Here is a 19,604-nt window from a genome sequence, read left to right on the forward strand (position 1 = left end):
AAGCTGAAATGGGTCTTAAAGAAGTGCTATTCCTGCAGCATGATAAAAATGAATCCTATGAACAAGAATAAAACTCAACATACGCAACAACATCAACACCAAACTCATTGTAAAAGCTGGCAGGACCTGCTGTTCCTGGGAGATGAGAAACCCTCCTGGCTCGGGACTAAGTTCAGTGGTTGTCCACAGCCCTTCAGAATTGTCCCACCACGGAAGGGGGTGTTCATACTGAACAGAATTGGCCTGAATTGCTGGGTAATAAGAGCTCCAAAGCATTAACGAGCTAGCCATGGAAGTAAGAGTGGAAAGGTGTGGATGTTCAGGGATTTATAAATTCACATGATTTAAGGCAATGAGGGTATGATCTGCGGTGACCTCCTGTATAGCACAGGCCATATGATCTCCACTAATTAATTGTACTGTCTTGAGTACAATAACTCTTACTGAACAAGGGCACAAAATTTAGGCAAGGTTTTAATTTTTCATTAATTTTTTTTCAGTTAGGGAAAATCTGCTCTGTTTTTAAGTGAATAATAAGAAATTATTCCCCATTTTAAAAATATGCACCAGTCTAAATTTATCTGGTTTTTACCCATTGCATCTTGTTATTCACTTGCTTTTTAGATTGAAGATAAAGCCTACAGAGGTTTTTGTAGAGAGAGCATGTTTGAAATCTCAGAGCCTTCCTATTACTAAATTTTCAAAAGAGATGAGAATCGAACTTCCAATCGTTTGGTGTCTACAGTCTATAAAACAGAGAGAGCCTCTACCTCTCTAAAAAGTCCCTTGTGAAATTCCAGGGCTCTGTATTCATAGAGAGCATCTCTGGAGAAAGCAATGAATTTCCTAATCTGTCTCAAAACTGTACAGCACAGGCTGAGCAGTTTCAAATTCCTTTATGGACACTGTACAAGTTGCAAGTGGTTTGCTGGGATCATGCAGACAGAAATCCAGTGTGGATTTTTGCCTGTGGGATAGTGGTGACCACAAGGATCGGAGACATGAAGCTTCCGCTCCTTCTAGGACTCCCATGGCGCTCTGTATTCCCAGACTGACTTGTTTTGCAAGTTGCATCCTCTTCTATTTCACTACGTCCCTTCTTTCTTGACAGAAGACTTAATGAGAAGTCTTATGTTTTACATTCAGGATGTCTCCTGGCCCTTACATGTGGTTCCCCTTTGGAAGAGATAATTTCTAACAGTGTGAAGTCTCAGTACCGATGCAGCTGGAAAAGGAACATATGGGCAGTCTTAGCGACACTCAGCGCTGTGTTAGCTACAGCCCTGCTTAAACACAGTTGTTGCTGGCAAAACTCTTGCATTTTCCAAGACTCGCCTGGACAAGGATAATTTTTCTGAACACTGCGCTAAAAGCCAGCTATTCAGGGCAATACCTTGCATTGGCCATGCCAGGTAATTTGCCACTGCTGATAACAGTCATGGAGTCTGTGATATCATTTATGATACAGGAGTTTTTATCGCCTTACTCTGGTGGTAGGTTAACGCAGCAGCAAAAAAAACCCAAACATTTTTCTTATATCCCTGCCAGGAGTGCATTCATGGTAAACTGAGGGCCTGTTTTTTCCACATTGAATATTTATACATGAGAAGGGCTCCTAAAACAGAGGTTTGGGTCTTATCTGAAACTCCCATCTTTCTGCTGTAACTGTAACCGTATAGTTGAGCGCTGTGAGTCCCAGTTTTTGTACACTACGGTGCTGCAGAAGGCAATATCAGAGTAATAGCTTTTTCTCAAAACAGAGGAGGCACACCTGGGTTTGGGGCTGATTACCAGAGGTCCTCGGGAAGAGAGACCTGGAGGAGCCCAGACTAGAGAGTCAATTAGAAGTAACCCATACCTGTGGGGGCCATTTGGACATGCCAAGGTACCACTTCTGCCGCTGCTTGTTAGTGAAGGGGGAAGCCCCAGTGGGGGATGGTCCATTGGATAGCATCCCCCCAACTATGAATATTCTTTCTTTTTCCCAGCCACTCCATGAATAACAAATGGTTGAGTCCAGCTGATAAATCGGGGATATACAATTACACTTACCTCTAAATAGAGAAATGCAGCTCCTGTTTTAAGTTCAATTATTATAATTGCAGCATTCTGAAAAAAAAAAATGCATTCATTTCCTAATAAGAGATTACAGATTCCAAATTATAGCATCACGTATGTCAAAACAGGAGATTTGAGGCAGGCAGGCCAAAGTGTGCCATTGTCTTTACAATTTATATTTACTTGCTGTAGATTTAGAATATTCCTTCTCTTCCCTGAGGTCTAGCACAGACAATTTATAAATTGTACAAAAATGATAAAGGCAGCAATAAATAATAATAATAATATATAACAACTGTGCAAGTGATGAATTATAAAACAGAGAGTGGAAAAGGGATGGAAACCACAGCATAGAAGCCAGTTTACAGGGCTGAGTATACAGTCTGAGTTATTTTTCTGGCATTATGACAATGAGGAACATTTATGGGAGTTTGCAAACAGCTTACAACACAAATCATTTGGTTTCAGGTTATATTTGTAGGACTTAGTTAAGAGTTTTTTAGTATCCATTAAAATCCAATGTTCAGAGGTTTATAGCTCAGCTGTTAAGGTCTTATCCCTAAGGATCAATTGTTTTGGGTTGTTTGGGGAATTATTATTATTATTATTTATACAATTCAGTTTAAAGTGCTCAGCCTAATGTAAAGATACAGAGCTCAAAAGCTAAAGAGTTCCTGTTGTTTGGGAGAGAAGAGATGGCTTTTTATTCTTTATTTTTTGTTTCAGATAGTATTTCCACAGCTATTTTATCTTACAAATCAATTGAATCTCTCTTCATGTGTGTTTCAGTAGCCATTTTGTGCTAAGAGTTGCTGCAGCCTGTAAAAGAGAGCAACCCGTGTGCAATGTTACCGATATTGTATTGCTGCTTCTTTGTGGGCGTTTCTGTAACTTAAAATAAAAATAATTTTCAGTTGAAATGATATAATTAGCTATAGGTCATGCCTTTAGTTGGTGGAAGATGAGATCTATATTGAAAATAGGCATGATGTGTCTAAGGCCTGATCCAAGTCTTAATGCTTTTTTCTTCTTCTTCTTTATTTATTCTATTTGCTAAAACGAAAATTCTCTAAGAAATATGCCCTATTATCCTGCACACTTTATAAACACATATAGTGAAAGGTAACCAAATCCTAAGGAGCATACCATTTAATAGCCCACATAGATGAAAAGTAGAGGGTTGACAGAAGAAGAGACTAAGTGACTTGCCTGAGGTGATACTGATAGCCAGTGACAGAGGTGGATCTTCTGAGTCCTAGCCCAAAGCTATCTTTCCTCCACCATGTTGCTTTTCAACCTACAATGAAGTATGTTTGGTGAGAAGTGAGTCAGATCCAAAGAGTATTAGTGGATCACTACAAGTTAGGTAGATATGGAGAGTTAAGAACCTGACACACAGGGAAAAGGTCAAATAAGAGATCTGATAGTTGCGTTTCATAAGCATAGGAGCATTTGAGCCAAATGGACTGTGTACCTTGAGAAAGAATATTTTAAATTCTTAAAATGCACCTATCTGTGGAATTAATACAGTGGCTGCTCTTATTTAAATCCTTTTCCATTGTATCAGGCTTCCTTTGTGGCAGTATTTCCTAGCTGTTTCTTGTTTAATTCTAAATATTCATGACGTTAATTCTATTTAAGTCCTATGCTGTTATCTGAGACAAAATGACAACGTTTTTATGACAAACTACTGTATCCATTGCATACGGTGGAGTCCCCAAGGAACCTGTTTGCTGTGGCTGACTGTCAATCTCTGATTGAAAACCTGATTGACACCAATAAAAGCTTGGTAGTTCTCATTTCCCCATTTAAAATGATCCAAACAGCTCAATAGCCATCCAAGATCTACAGAGTGGTTTTAGCCTGTACGTAATTCACCCTCTCAATTATTGTGCTTTTATAACTTCTGATTTTGGAACATCAGAACTTTTCCATCAGGTCAATAGAACATTCAGTTACTCTCTTTTTGCCCTTTCCTCTTGTGTTGCAATCACACAGGACCCAAGGTTCCTTTTGGGCCCTGGAGAAGCATCTTTTCATCCTCTTTGATTCCTGCCACTACCCTTTTTGTGGATTATTCTTTTTACTTTTTACTTGACTGTATGAACCATAAGCTCTGGATCTTCCAAGATCTGTAATACTCAGTTACATGCAGAAGGAAACAAGTTGTTGCCTCCAACCTATTGATTCTGTTTTTAAAGTTAACTCAACCCTCACTTAGTTTTTTGTCTTGTAATTTCTATTTCTGGCAGTGATGAAGAAAGGAAGAAACTCTCAGACCCCAAACTGTGAATGCAAAGCTGACAGTAAAAAAACATTTAAGAGGAGCTCTCTGTGCGATACTGAGGTCAAAATTTGGCCATCTGGCAGTTAGGAATAGACATGTGTGAAGGCACGCCAGGCACCTGCTGAAGGCAGATCTGCAATAGCAAAGTCTTCAAAGGTTTGCTTGCTGCTTCTCAGCCATTGCATGGTTTTCATTTGTAGCTTCTCTTATCGAGCACAATTTCTAAATGAGGATGGTTGCTTCACTTTAAGGACGTACAAATGACTTGCCCTCACCTGTCAAGCATGATCCTTGTATTTTACCAGGCCCATTATGAACGCAATCTTTCTGTCGAAAATTTGCATACCTCCTTTCTTGAAAAGTAATGACAGCAATTTCTTTCCCTCCGCTCACTTTCTGAGTGTCTCATTTAACAGCACCTGTGAAACCGACAGGCACAGAGATGAGAAGTGAAAGAGAGCAGTTGATTAAATCATCATCAAGTCGGGCCTCAGAAAGTCAATTCTGCTTCCCGTCTGCAATGATATCCTTTTATCTTAAAGTAATGAGCTATGGCACTTTTGCATCGGGTAATGCGATAAGTTCTATTAGCATGTTCCATTTGCTTCACAAGCAAGGGCAAGTCATTTCAGCAAGCTCATATCACTGCAATCAAAGCAATTGGCTTCACAGGCAGAGAAGAAAGAGGAAAGGCTCAGGGTGATTTTTATGGATCACAACACAGTGGAAAAAATAGATTCTTGTATTATTTTAACCCGTAACATGCTTTGCTTCTTGTCCATCAGGATATTTTGATTTCATTAGCCTGTAAGTACCTAGAAGACTCAAATTCCAAACTGAGCTCTTGTGCTAAGACCAGGAGTTCTGAAAAATAGGAATCTTTTCTTATACAGATGCACTGGCTAATGCAGTATTAGGCACTGACTTCATTAAACACTGATTAGTTTAAGTCTTTGCTATTGACTTAGTCCCCCGGTATAAATGAACATTTTTTTTATTATTTACTGTTATTTATTTTTTGAACCCTGCCAAAGTACTCGTCAGTTGAGAGGATGCTAAAAATACCATTACATACTGCAAATTGTCTACAGTCAGAAAGGCAGGTAAGGAGGCAGTAAATGTACATTCAGAGTCCCAGAGGCAAAGGCATTTTTAGTCATTTTTTTCATGTAGAGTATTGAGGAACTGAGGCAGGGAGTTCATCCTTCTATTGCAAAAGAGAATTGACTTCCTAAAATTAAGATTCAGCTGTATATGTGGCCAACAGCTGCTTGGTGCCCAGTTAGTCTAGTGGAATTTGGATGCCTGACTTGGCGGCAGGCACTTTCTGAAGATGCTGAGCTGAGTAACTCGTGGCATCGTTAGCTTTCTAATGGTACATCTGGAAAGCCCATTTAATCTTCCGCTGACATTGGTGGGAGCATCGTCCTGTTCTTTGGGGATGGCTGCATTGGGCCTTAAGCACTTGTGGGATCATTGAGCAATGACACCATAAGGAAGCCGTCGGGAGTGATAACTGGGGGAAGGAAGTTGCACTTTCCCAAGAACTGCAATAACTTACCAATCTCAGCTCGCTTTCCAGGGAGCAAAGGAAAATGTGTTTCTTACAGGGCTGGTTTCTCTTCATCCTTCTCTAGGGCTGTGCCTGGAGGTCCCTGAGGATGTCGGTGGCCTGTTTTCCCTTGGGGGAAACTGAGCCCAGGACAGAGGGCTGCACCTCTGTCCCTGGCAGACCTCAGGCAGGCTTTGCGCTCCTGCGGGCCCTGCTGCCTCCCCAGCCGTGCACAGGAAGCCTCCCAGTCTCTCCAGTTCACGTGTAGCTACTAGCCTTCCCCTTCAAGTGATATCCCTGGCAGTACAGGGGTCGACACAACAGAATCAAACCTCAAAATAGGATTAATGTTTAGCTGTCTTTCTGGAGTGAAATCCCCCTTTGCTTTACAGATAAGCTCCCTGTGGTCTACCAGGAGTATGTATACCACTCACCAGTTGCCAAGGATATATACATGTCCTATATAAATATAAGGTGGATCATCTTTATCATGGATAGTGATGTAATCTGGGGTTTTCATTTTAATACTCAAAATGGAATTCTTTCTATCAAACTTTTGCTTTGTTGATGGTAGAGCTAGAAGGAGCCGCTAATTGTGTCATTTTGCTACATAAAACAACCATCAAAGTCCTGGGAGTGAGGAATTAAAAAGAGTTATAGCTGAAAGTGGTTCTAAGTTCTGAATATTTTTCCTGTAAGGGGCCAAGATAACTTTAAATGTCCAAGACTGATACATTTCATCTGAAGTGAAGCAGTTTGGGTAAAATGGAATTCAGATTAAAGGTCAACATTGCAATCTTTTGTCCAGACTAAGGTAATTTGTGTAAAATGGGACTTTTCTGTGAATAATCCGTAATTTTAGCTTTTGAGAAAGCAGACCATAAACTTCTCAGACCATCTCTGTTTCAGTCATTCCTTACAGTGAATCACTGTGGATAATGGTGAAGAATTGCTAAGCAGACTGTGATGTTAACCAATTTGCAAGATGCTATATATAAGATTCCTTGGCAAGGAGCTCCATGCTGAATGTTACTTGTAGGCAAAGTCAGAGATAGGAAAGAAAAGAGTGAAATTCTTGCTCTTAGTTTCTTTGTGACTCTGCCTGTCTCCATTTCATCAATTAGAAAATTGCCCATTTATTCCCTGTCTGTGTCTCCTTTCATCTAGGAGGTGTTTTTTTCTCCTTTTTTCTTGGAAGCAAAGGTCTAATTGTATAGCTAAAATATCATCTTTGCCCTTTCCAGGGCTGTCAGTTTGTCATTGGTGGATAGACGGACAAGAATATTGTAAATGTCAGTGTGAACATGGCTGAGGTCTGGGTTTTCCCTCATTTTCTTCAGATTTCTTTTCAGCAGACAGATGAGTAGAATCACTTTGTTCAGCGCTGGCGTTTCAGCAGCACTGACTCCTTTGGTGGCAATGATAAATGGATCCAAGATATGAAATAGCTGTTCCAGCAAAGTCCATTGAGCAGAATAGAGAACAATGCCCTCCTCAATGTCATTGTACATGATATATTCAATGATTGCCACTTTTTGCACAAGAATGTGTTCAATCAGCAAGGTACATAGAAATCCATAGTGTTGCTTCAGCCTGAATGAGCTTGGTGAGGTGGCACAGACCTTTACTCAGCTTGATTTGGACCAGACTCTCTCAAGCTATTAAAATGGGTTCAAATTACAGCTGTAATCACATAGGGCGTCTGATTTTTGAAATGTGGCATTGGGATCAGTCTCATTCTGCGGGTGCTGTGGGAGATGTGCTGTGCATTTTAACTTGTGCTCTCTCCAGCTGGGGCAGGGGATTTGGGAGGTACAACTAATCTTCAGCCCAATTCTCAGTTTTCCTTTTCTTCTACAAAACACAGCAGCAATTAAACCTCAAATGGGAATTGAAAAGTTCTTTTTCCACTTCCCACTGCAGTTGTATGTGAGCATACTCCATATCGCAGGCAATGCATCTTATGCTTTCACAACCCAGACTGATAGCGGTAATTTAGAAAGTTTAAGCTCAGGCAGAAAGAAGAGCTTTCTTTTTTATTGGTACAAAGACCTTAGGAGTTTGTATGTTCTCTCCTCACCTGGGGTTGATTTTAGGAATAACTATTTGAATTTTGACTGCAGCACACATATGAATATGCAAGTTTGTGGGTTGTTGATTCTGATTAGCACTTCTTGAACATGAAGTTGCAGAAATACTGCACAAGGAAGCTTGAACACTTTGCACGTGTGTGTCAAGTGATGTGGTGGCTGGTAACCTGCACGCTTTAGTTATTAAAGGTGTTTGAACAATTTAAGTGATAACTATGGCCGCTTTGAGCAAGTCATTGTCAGTCTGGTCTCATTATTGCCCCTGATTGTATGTTAATGTTTCCGTATGTCCTCTAAGAATTTTATCTGTGGAGCTAGTTTTGAGCGAGCTTTTTATGTCCCTTGCTTTGGATTTGGTTTGTAGTGCTGTAGGTCCTTTGGGAAAACTGTTAAGAGTCCTTTCTGCCCCATAGAAGACTTTCAAAAGCATAAAATAGCCTTTTCGAAGATTCCTTCCTCTGAGGGGCCCATCAGGCTGTGGTTTGAAAAGATCTCACAGCATTTTGTGCCATGCTTATTTGAAAACTTGGCCGTATGTGGGAGCTGTGGGTGCTCAGCAGTTTTGCTAATCTGGCTTTCATTTCAGTGCCTAAATGAGAGCTAAGGGCTGGTTGGTTGGGTGGGTTTTGATAATGTAGGCCAGCTTTTGGAAATTTGGCTTGGGATCTTCTCAAGCCTGGCCCCAGGTGACTTTAATCTGTCACGACTTGTGTTCAATGTGGAGATAGTAAGTGCCTTGAGCCTGAGAATCAGAGAAAGAAGCCTCTGTTTGTTCAGGTGTAAAATGTGTCTGCAGCTTCCTTGTCCTGATTTGTCACATTATCACTCGCAGCTTCCAGTGAAGCTGGTGGCAGTTATCCAAAAATCAGGTCATGCTATGTCTGAATGATATTTTGGATTCCCAGTTACTTGCAGAATATTCCGATGCAGTGTGTGCACAGAGCCATGGTTTCCTGAAACAAGACATGGGAGAACACTGAAGAATTATCTGTTTGTCATAGGCACAAAATACTGAAACTCAGCCCAAAGCAGAAGGCCAGTACAAAGCATTTGCATCACTTTGATTCCAAAACAGTCTGGTGGTCTGAGAACCACAAAGCACTTAAATCATTTTACTTTTTTTCTGTGGCCCTGGGAGGTAGAGAAATGCTGGAGGAACTGAGGAGCGGAGCAAGCAGTGCAGACTCAAGTCTTCAAATTGACCAGTTATTCTGAATAATCAACTTCACGGTTGTCAGCTTTGGTTTCCAAAGCCTGTTCTCCAGAAGTGGTTAGCAGCAAGCCTGCAGAAGATGGAAACACCTTGTGCTTTAGCACCTCTGGGAAGAAAATGCATCCAGAAATGTAAATGAGCACATCAGAGCAAGGGCCACTGGGGAATGTGTGTGCAAGTGTAATGCCCGGAGTGACTAAATAGCAAACTAGTCTCAGGAATAGGAAGAACATACAGTTGTTCCGATTCAGTTTCCACCCTGAGTAGCAAACCTCTTCTTTCTTCTGCAAGTTTTTTTGGAGTTCCCCCTGCACATAAATTGTCTGATTCTTTCCATGAACCAGAGGAAATGCACGTATTTAATCCTCAGGGAAAATTCAGCTTAACGTGGATGTGCAAAACATGCACGTGTAATGTGTATGCCTGCACACAAACACACACGTATACATACTGCATGTAAATATAACCCCAATGCAGTGCTTAAAGCCCTTTCCTTCTGTCCCTCCTTTTTTCTTTCATACAGCTTGTCCATAAAATTCTGCTATTGGAACAGGACAGCACTGCTGGACGGTGGGTCTCCTTCCCTCGCACCCCACCAACAAAACCTCTTTATGAGTGAAATAGATGCCTTGTGTGTGCAGGACTCCTGGCATTTTACAAAGTGTATCTGGAGCCAGGCTAGGCAAACATTAGGAGCTGTTTGTTGAGTGCATTTATTGCCTTTGCATAATTTATGAGCTGGAGGGGTTTGACCATCATTCGTCTCTGCCAGAGGCTGGCACTAAGGGCTCTGGAGGATGGAGCTGTAAATTGGATGGTGCGCTCCTGCTGAGCTCACAGCAAAGTCCTCGGGTCAGTATGGGAATTTAATACCAGGAATGGAACTGTTTTCTCAGAGTGCCATGTGGGCCTCCATGCAGCAGAGGCTTTTTTGGCAGCCACAGTGACTGGCCAAATCACGAAGCTGTCAGTCACTGGGCATGTTGTGAAGGGAGCCTGAGCATTTTTAATCGGCTTGGCATCCGTGCTGCTTCCATAATGGACACCAGTAGGTCTCAGTCCTTCGCCATATGCTTAACTCTGGAGACAAGGTGCTTCTGGGTATAGCAGTAATTATTTGATGTGGAATTAAGCGGACCTTGAAATTAGAACTGGACTGTCGGAAAGCAGGAGGCTTAACACTTTGATGGAAATAACTTCCCACCGACGTCGCTCTGTGCACTTTCTCTGCAGATTCACTCGGATGCGGGTAACTGTTCTGCTGGCAAATTCAGATGTCACTGCTGGCAAGTACTCTTCTCCCCAAGTACCTCCACACTGCAGAAAACGCAAAACTCTGAGCTCTTTCCAAGTGTATGAGTCGGGAAAAACTTAATCCACAGTGGAGGAGAGATTCCTTAAACCAGACAAAAAATGGTGGGGGAAGAAGAGGCTGCAAAGCGCTGTGACCGCAGCTGGGTCACAGAACACGTGCACGCGGACAGCATGTTAAAACCCTCTGAATCCTGCTGCTAAAAGGGAATCATTCTTGCCTGCTTACATATCCGCTTTTTACCCCCTTTCTTTCTCCTTTTGGATTCAGGTATTACAATCAGGAATTGTACTGGAGTTTGTCTGGAGGGTGGGCAGGGGACACAAACAAATGGAGGAATTGGTTCTGAGCTCCCTGTTTTGAAACATAGGGACCTCAGAACTGCTGGGCCCTCCTGGCTGTAACCAAGCAGTGGAAGAAAGTGCTATAGCCCAAAAGCTGAATTTTTCCAACAACTGTAAAATAGAGATAGCAAATGGGAAATCTTTGTGACATGCTGTGATTTTCATGGATGAAAATCCATGTGTGTGTTTGCTTTTGTGTAAATGTAGGGCCTTGCTTTGCAAACATACTTACCTATGCTTACAGTCATACCCAAATCTCATATGTGTAGTCATGCTGAAGTCAAAATGCATATTTACAGGGTAAAGGTGTGAGTACTTCATATATATATACACCATACTGTTCTAGAAATGTGCAGTTTTCCTTTTGTCAGTTAAGTATGCTCTCTTCATTAACTTGATCGTTGGGTGAGGGTTTCAAAATTCAAGCTAAAACTATGGCATATCTTCATGTTCCCTCTCATTTGTTTGTTACCAGAGTATTTAGATGCAACTAGTGCTATATAAACTATTTCAGTTTCCACTTCCATTTCTATTTGGAATTATCTGAAAGCAGATTGTAATTTCACCTAATCTTCGCTTCATTTAAAATTATTTGAAAAATACCTAGAAATAGTTCTTATCTTTAATTTGTTAGTATGTAGCTCATTGTTGTGGGGAAGGCACCTTTTCACCCCCTGTACTGATGAAGATGAGGAGAAAGCCAGTGAAACAGAAAAGTTATAATTAAAGAACACACAGAAGATGATTTGATTTGTGCAAATCAAATACATACATTTGTGGGTGTAGTTGGCTATGTCTGTTCACATCCCACTGTATAGTTAACCTTTGGAATTCACAAAGTATAACTAATTTCAAAGCAATTTGGTTGTCTTATGAAAATTCTCGAAGACGCATTAAACAGGATACAAATGCATAAAGGGCTTAACTGACTGCTGTAACAACATAACACAATCAGCTAGGCCTTGAGTTCGGAATGCCTGGTTCTCCTGTTTGGTGATGTTATGCTTTCTTAGAAACATCTGCCATTGCATCTGAAGGGGTGTGAGTTCATCCTTGAATGATACAATTCAGTCCTCTGGAATCTAAAATCATAGGTTTTTTTTAAAAACAAAACAAAACAACAACAAAAAAACTCAAACAGAAGGAGGTGTTTTCCTCATTCTTCTGCTGTAGAGGTAGCCAAGTGTGACCACCCCATAGTTACCCAGAATTAGGTGGGATTAATCAGATCTGAGTCTGAAAGAAGCAGCTAGGTGCAAGTGAGTCGCATGGGCCTTACAGTCCTATTTCCAGCACAGCTTTTGTACTAGCAAATCTAAATGTGTTTGGGGTTTCTGATGCTTATCTGTACTGAGGTTTGATTCATCTAGTCCTGCTGTATTTCTACAATAATAAAAGCTATTTAAAAATTGATCAATGGCAGTTGATAAATATCAAGACCCGCTAGTGTTACTGTTCAGCATTTTATAGTATTGTTAAGTATTTACTATGATACCTGGCCTACTCTTGAATTACAGAGAACCTCAATGAATCAATTAATTTGGCATGTTCTTGCATCCACTGTGATCTCTGAATTCTTTAGTTTAGCAGCAGTAAGCAAAGACATAGGGTGAACCCTCCAAGTAGTCCTAGAAAAAGCCTTGCAAATGCTTCTCTTCTGGGATAAGGAAACCTAAGCCATTTTCATACCCTTCTATCTGAGGAGCCTTTGAAGCTGATGTATTGGCAGGCAGTATGAAAAATAATGTCCATCAAAAGAAAACAAAACAGCCCTCTAATACTGTTTTTATTCTTCCCTGATCCAATTTTGGAGTCTAAATGTGCTCATGCACCATCAGCTCCTGTGCATGTGAATTAAACTAACAGAGGGCACTGGAAATGGCTTTTGTTGTTTTCAGAGCAATTTTTTCATAATTCAAACATACAAATGTATCATCTTCAACAACAATGTGGGGGAAAACTCCCTCCTATACAGTAATTGAGCTTTTTCCTTAAGGTACCAGATTTGATGCCATAGGGTTTACAAGAGTTTCAGCCATCTTGTTGATAGAAATATTTCATTTTTTTGCTGTAGCAAGTTTCTCTTACCTGTTCTTTTTTTCTTTTTTGTGTTTCAGTGTGACAGTGACAGTGATCAAGAAGAAAAGGTAAGAAAGGAAATCAGTATGGGAGCAAAATAATTTATTGGATTCACTTACTCCTCTTATTCTGCTATTTATTCAGAGTTTCGTTTTGGATTGATCTAAAGCCTCTCTATACAGAGAAAAGACTTTCTTTCCTTTAATTTAATTTTGGAATAGACCTCCAAGGGAAGAGAATTCTAATGAATATTTTGGAGGCTACACAATTCATCTTCAAGCATATTGATGCCATGGTTTGTGGGGGTGGATTATGAACACCAGTCTCACTACCAACTTCTTCTATGGCTACATTTTTGCTTGGGAAGTTCTAACAGCAACCGAATATGTTTGTAACCCTCACATTTGCACTTTTTAACAGTTATTTAACCACTGTTATCGCCTGTTTTTCTTCTCTGCGGGCAAGGGTCTTCAAACTCAAATTGAAGTGTTACAGTTGATATATACATCTGGTTTTTTAGAAACAACATTTGGAAACTGTACATTAAGTCAAGTGACACAACTTGCTGATAATTATCTCAATAACTTTGGGTTTCTAAGTGGAAAAAGGGAAGAATGTCATGCTGAAAAAGAGTCAGACACTGATCTCTAATGCTGTGTATTGTTTAGAAGACTAATAATAATGAAGAACTAGTATTCACACTAATGCACATTTTTAGGTCTTATGTTGTGAATGGACTAGCATCTACCTTCCTTCATTGGCAAAAATGAAATAATCATTGCAGACAAACTGGTCTAATTTCTTTATTTCCAGGTTGGATTTGGGGATTTTAATTTGTATGTTGAGGCTTAAGGGATGTTTTGATAATGTAATCACTTTCGCCTCCTCTTTCACTGGATAAATTGGGGGATGGATGTTGGGGGAGGGTAAAGTAATGTCAGAAAATATCGTTCATATAATAACATTGAATTGTTTAGAGTTTCATGAGTGGTTCTGTTAACTAGCTCCAAGTCAAGCCCAGAAGAAGAGAGATGACCATGCTGGTGTGCGGCTTACACAACAGGAAAGAACAAATACGTTGCAAAATTTACAAGGAAACAATGAATACGGAAATCACCTTTCATGAATTTAATCAGTTTTCTACAGGATTTGTGTAGCAGGAAGCAAAAGGAAATTTTCAAACCATTCTGTGTATAACCGCCAAAGTTTTGCCCTTCAGCCTTTTCAGTAATTTCTCAAGTAGAGATTTTTTTCCTCATGTTTCTTAATAATTTGCTAACTATGTTAAAGAACCACTGTTTACTTTGTACTGCAGTGATTTCCCTTTCATAAGGGAACTAATCACTGGAGTTAATCAGTGTGACAACAGAAAGGGGAGGTTTTGTTGGGTTTTTGCACAGAATATTAACCTGCACTTTTAGATATGAATTTTTAATGCATTACCATTACATTCCATCCTGTGAAGTGATTATTCATTTTCAGGATGTTCCTTATGCAGTGCAAGATGATAAACTGAATTTCAGCTCCTGTGTTTATGGCACCCAGAACTAGAAGTGTAATTTCCTGCTACTGCTGCATTTACGGAGCTAAACCTCTGCCAGTTTTACAGTATTTTTCTCTTACAGCACGCCTATATAAAAAGGCAGAGAGGCAGCTTTTGGGGATGGTGGTGATGTGCTGGTTTAGGATAGTTTTTGCAACACAATATAAGAGAGGCTCAAGATCGTACCTCACACAGAATATCCCAGTACTTGTGCAGGAAGGATTTAAAATCCAGATGTGTGTTTCATCTCTGTGATCTCTATTTTGTCTTCCCCCCTAATGAAATGAGATTAAGTGCAGATCCAAATATCCCTAATAATTTAGAGCTTTTCAAATCCCAGAACCAGACCCAGCTTTGAGTTTTATAGCTCAGGCCCAATTCTAAAAGACAACAGCTAACCCTGGCATATTTATTCAGCCTGTGCTGGCAGCCTAGGCAAAGATCTAAAGGCCTTGTTCTGCTGTTAATTTGAATTCAGCATATGTAGCCTGTTATAAAATGCGAGACATCATCATTTGAGCAGGTCAAGCATATTCAGATGAAGACAAATGGTGCTTATTTGATTTTCTTAAAATCAGGAAATGAAAAAAGTGCTCTCTGGAGAAATCATGTTCTGCCTGACTTAGATGATAGACCAAGGCATGTACCCCAGATAAGAACAGGCGCTCGTCTTGCGGTTTTTATCTCTGAAGGACGGTCGGGACTGTCAGCTCGCTGACATGTGCATTATCCATGTCATTTTAAACAAAGTGACCTGTAGAAAAGTGCACTCTGCCGTGACATGATAATGGGCTGTTGGATGACAGGTAAAGTACACACTATAAAAGAGGCTGTGCGTTATTCCTTTGTTTAACTGACAAGTAGAAACTTCTTTTCTTCAGACAGGCAGGATCTTTTAGATCTCTTTCAATAGGACCCAGAAGATTTTTGAATTCTTGCTTTAAATAAAATAACATTTTTAGGACCAAAAATTCCTATAAGCAAAATGCACTGGGAGAAGTGAGGGTGCCAAACCTCTGTGCAAGAGGTTGATTGTTTCATTAATAGTGCTCAGCATCCTCAGTTTTCATTAATAACCATAGGAGCTGAGGATACTCAGCAGGATTAGAAGTTTTAAGATCCTTGACCCAAATGTCTTATATCATGATGAGGGTATTAGCCTCCAACTGTGGAGCTGTTCTAGTAGCAAATTGTCAAATTGGTCTTGGTCGGTCTAGCTCAATGTATTCTGAGGATTGTGGACTTATTCTCCCCTCACCACAAACATCTTTGCCTGAAATGTTTCTGGGAAGAGGAGATCTTCTTCTCTTCAGGACTATCTTGCAGATTTTGGTATCCTGAAGTACACAGAATACATGGCATATTGCTGCACGTTTATGTATATATGTCCTTGCTGTTCGGAAAATGGAAAGGAAACAATTTTGCTTCACTTAGGATTTTTGAGGGCAAAGCCACGCTGATCCTTCAGTGTGCCTGGGAAGGAAGAGATCCACAAGAGGTAGAAGTAATGCAAGACAGGTACATATTTCTACTAGAATAAATAAGACCTGGAATCCAGAAAGATAGACCAGTGCCTTTGAATAAAAAATGGCAGATCAGTATGATGAAAGGTGTGTGACAGATCGAGGTGGCTGAAAGATGAGTTGGTTCAGGCATGACTAGGTGGGCCACAGTGAAGTAGAAGAAAGCAGGAAGGAGCAGGACCTGGGAAGCTGTGGAGCAGATGAGTAGTGAGAGGTGAATAAGAAAAGTAATGTCTCCTAGGCTGTTAGTATTATTTTTTCCCCGCTTGAATATGTATCCATCTAGCTGCGTAAATCATTGTTGATATCTGATCTCTATTAGGTGATGGCTGTGCCTCCAATCCATCTTCCCTAGCCTTTAATTGGGAGCCGACAGAGTCACTTTCTGTCTATGTCTGCCCTCAAATGAGACATTTCTCCAGAGGTTTCTCTGGAAGAAGAAACAAGGATATTTAATTGAAAAATGATGCAGCCCCTGCTTAGCAGTACTGTAGCTAAGGCTGTGTCAGCATCTCAATTTTAAATGACATGTTTTGGGTGGATAATTTATCTATTTATATAGATTCATGCTCCTTCATTCCAATTTGGCACACAGTACTGGATGGAGCATTCAAAGTAGGCATTTCGCTCTTCTGTTGCTAAAAAACCTGAAGAGGTAGCAAGTATGTCTGTGGAGGGAGAGTATATTTGGAGGACTTGCATCAGAATGTGAAGCGCTAATTCTTAGAGAGATGTCATTTTCCATCCTGGGATCCTTTCAGCAAATGCCACTGGGATTTCTCACTGAATCAGAAAAAAGTATGGATCCCAGGGGAACTCCGATTTTCTCCATTAAAAAGTCTGTCAGTCTAACTCTTTGAGCAGGTCTCCAGAGCTGATAATCTAAAATTAGGGCAAGCTATTGCACAGCTGACAAATTTAAGTGCAACTGTATTATCTTCTGATCTCTAGATACAGTCTTTAAAATTATACCCATGGTAATTAATACAATATTAAAAACGTACGTGCAAACACATGGTTTGTCTTCTGGCAATAAAAGGAAGTCCTGTTTTGAAAAGACATACAAACAGCTTTGGTAAGGAAGTGTAGTGCTAAAGATGAGGTAAGGAGTAAGGTCCTTTTTTATTCGCCATCTCTACCATGTCTTCTCACCACTCTGTTTCATTAGACTGATCTTTAAATTAAGGCTCAATCTGAGCACTTCAGTGATTTTTCACTTCTTAGGAAAATATTTCATTGATCAAGGGGGGCTGCTTTGCCATGTACACAGAGTTGTTACTTATGCCTGATTCAAGAGGAGAAGAGGCCTGCTTCTTGCTTGAATTTTATCCAACTTTGATAGGATGTACAACTTAAAAGAATTACTGCAATTGATGACTTAATTCTGTGTGTATCTTAGTAGTACCCAATCAGTTGTCTCTTGATGAGGCTCTTGAATCCCATTAAAATGTGTTCTTCTGGGGCCCAGCAGTGTCTGGCTAGTTACAGCTGCAGCTCAAGAACTGCCAAGAGTTCCTACTGAAACGGGCTTTGCTTTGGGTGGACTTTGTGTAGGATGCAAAGGGAGGAAAGAGGTCAGTCAAACCGGTGGCTAAATTGCAAGGTGTTGGCATATGGTCAGAGGGGAAGAATAACAAAACTTAGCCCAGCTTGGGAAGGGGTTGGGATGGGTGGGTGTTGTGCTTACTTAAGAAGCATATGCTGGTGGGGGCGTGTTGCTTGTGAGACTTCATTATTTTTCTCTTTGAAGAGAAAAATACTGTGCCATTGAAAGCACCATGAAGCTGAAGGCATCAGAATGTTTTTAATGATAATGCTAATACATTTGATTGCATATAAAACAGCTATGAACCAAAGATTATGGCATGGAAAATATCATAAATCACTCTGGTATGCTCAGATAAAAGGAATTGTTATTTGTGCATATCTATACACACACAGAAGCATTCACACCTGCACCCTGTGTATGTTTCTGAAGTGCTTTTGGACAATTATTTTGTGTATAGCTGTTGGAGAGCAATTTTAGAGTAGTACTTTGGCAGATGTGTGTTGCCGGGTTTAGTATGTAGACTGTATTTCACTGTTTGGTAGTTAAACATCCACACATACAAGTGTTAATGTATTTGTGTGCGTGTGTGCATTTGTGTATAGTTTGCTTTCCAATGTGCTTCTGGCTTTGTTAAAAATCCCACAGTTTTTAGCCCAGCTTTACAAACTCAACTGGCTTAGGTAATTATAAATGCTCTGATATCTTTAAGGTAAGAGGAACTTGGGATGGGCCTACTTAAAACCATGCCTTTCAGTACCAAAAGGTGCAAAGTTCGTTGGTCATGAACTTCAGAAGCTATTTCCTCCCTGCCCTCCAGATCTGAAGAGTCCTGCTCAGTTGTGTCTCTGCTGAATAAACGGAGCATTGTTTTCAGCTGTGCTGGCCCGTGTGTCAGTGCTTCTCTGTTGTTCCCTTTCCTCCGAAACGCGTGCAGGGAACAGCAAATTGTCCTTTCTTTGGAAACAGAAAGAACCCAAAGCAACCCCACCATGAACTGTGCTAGAAAACATAAGACCAAGGTAAATAGCTGCTTCACACAGGGCTACATTCTGTATATTCTGTTGCTGGAAGTAAAAGCTCTATCATAAATGGATTAAATGGTGATGAAATTGCTTTATGCCATTTTATATGTTACAGAGGAGTACATTTATATAAGGGTGCAATTCACTCTTATGTGGGCAGTTGCAGCAGTTTAGGATTTTTCAGTAGGATGCTTGGAAACAAAACTGTATTGGGGATATTTTTTCCATCACTCCTGGGAGGCATGAGGGAAGGAAGAGTTTGGGTAGGACTTGAAAGAAAAATGTCCACCTGGATGGCGCCAGGGCTGTAGCAGGTAGATAGCTGGGAGCCAGCTAAATTTTTATATGGCCACCACCATGGCCATACAGTAATACAGTAATATCTGTACTCTTCTGACTGTTTAAAAACTCAACCACGGTTTCAGTTTGGTGTTTATGCACTGCTGGAGTATAAATAATAAATTATGATTTTCCTGGTCTGAAAAATTTTGGTCATAGAGGGAAGTCTCAGCATTTATTGAGCTATTGAAAGAGGGGCATATCATTAGGGTTCATTTTCTCATTCTGTTCTCTACACTCTTCAACTTTAGGTGTAGGTGTATGAAGACTGGGGTGATTTCTAGAGGAAAACTTTGAAATATAAAATGTGTCGTCTCCAGTCTTGTAAGAGAGCCTGAGAAATTAGTGTGTAGCCTTACGTTGTATGAGATGTTCCCTGGCGCTCCCAGCCAGGGAGTGGAAGGGGCACAGCAAGGGGAAACCACTGGAAAGGGAGCTTCCATGGGGTTGCAAGGTCCTGAGGTTCAGGAAGAGGGGATTGACTGCAATACAGGGGTGGACTTTTACATGGGAGCCTTCTGTCCCCAGACTGGACCTCAGTGGGGTTTTGTGTGGCAGGTTACAGCTGGTTGAAAAAGGCTGAGTAGCTGTCAGGCCCATTCAGCCCTCTTGCCCCAAGCAGCTGCACACTGTGCTCCTGGAAGGGTGAAAGGATTATTTACGAGAGTAAGAGGGAGCTGAATTCTTGAAAAA

The 19,604-nt window shown here is 40.6% G+C and overlaps 1 protein-coding gene across 6 annotated transcripts in view; it reads left to right on the plus strand.

Moving 5' to 3' along the window:
- The window catches only part of AUTS2 (activator of transcription and developmental regulator AUTS2), an 802,029-nt gene that overhangs the window by 542,304 nt on the left and 240,121 nt on the right, over positions 1-19,604 (plus strand). For all 6 annotated transcript variants that reach the window (XM_069791497.1, XM_069791496.1, XM_069791499.1 and 3 more), the window contains one exon: positions 12,974-13,003. In XM_069791497.1, the coding sequence (XP_069647598.1) occupies positions 12,974-13,003 (30 nt within the window). The remainder of the gene's footprint in view (positions 1-12,973; positions 13,004-19,604) is intronic.

Source organism: Haliaeetus albicilla, chromosome 9, assembly GCF_947461875.1.
Source record: "Haliaeetus albicilla chromosome 9, bHalAlb1.1, whole genome shotgun sequence".
Lineage (NCBI taxonomy): Eukaryota > Metazoa > Chordata > Aves > Accipitriformes > Accipitridae > Haliaeetus > Haliaeetus albicilla.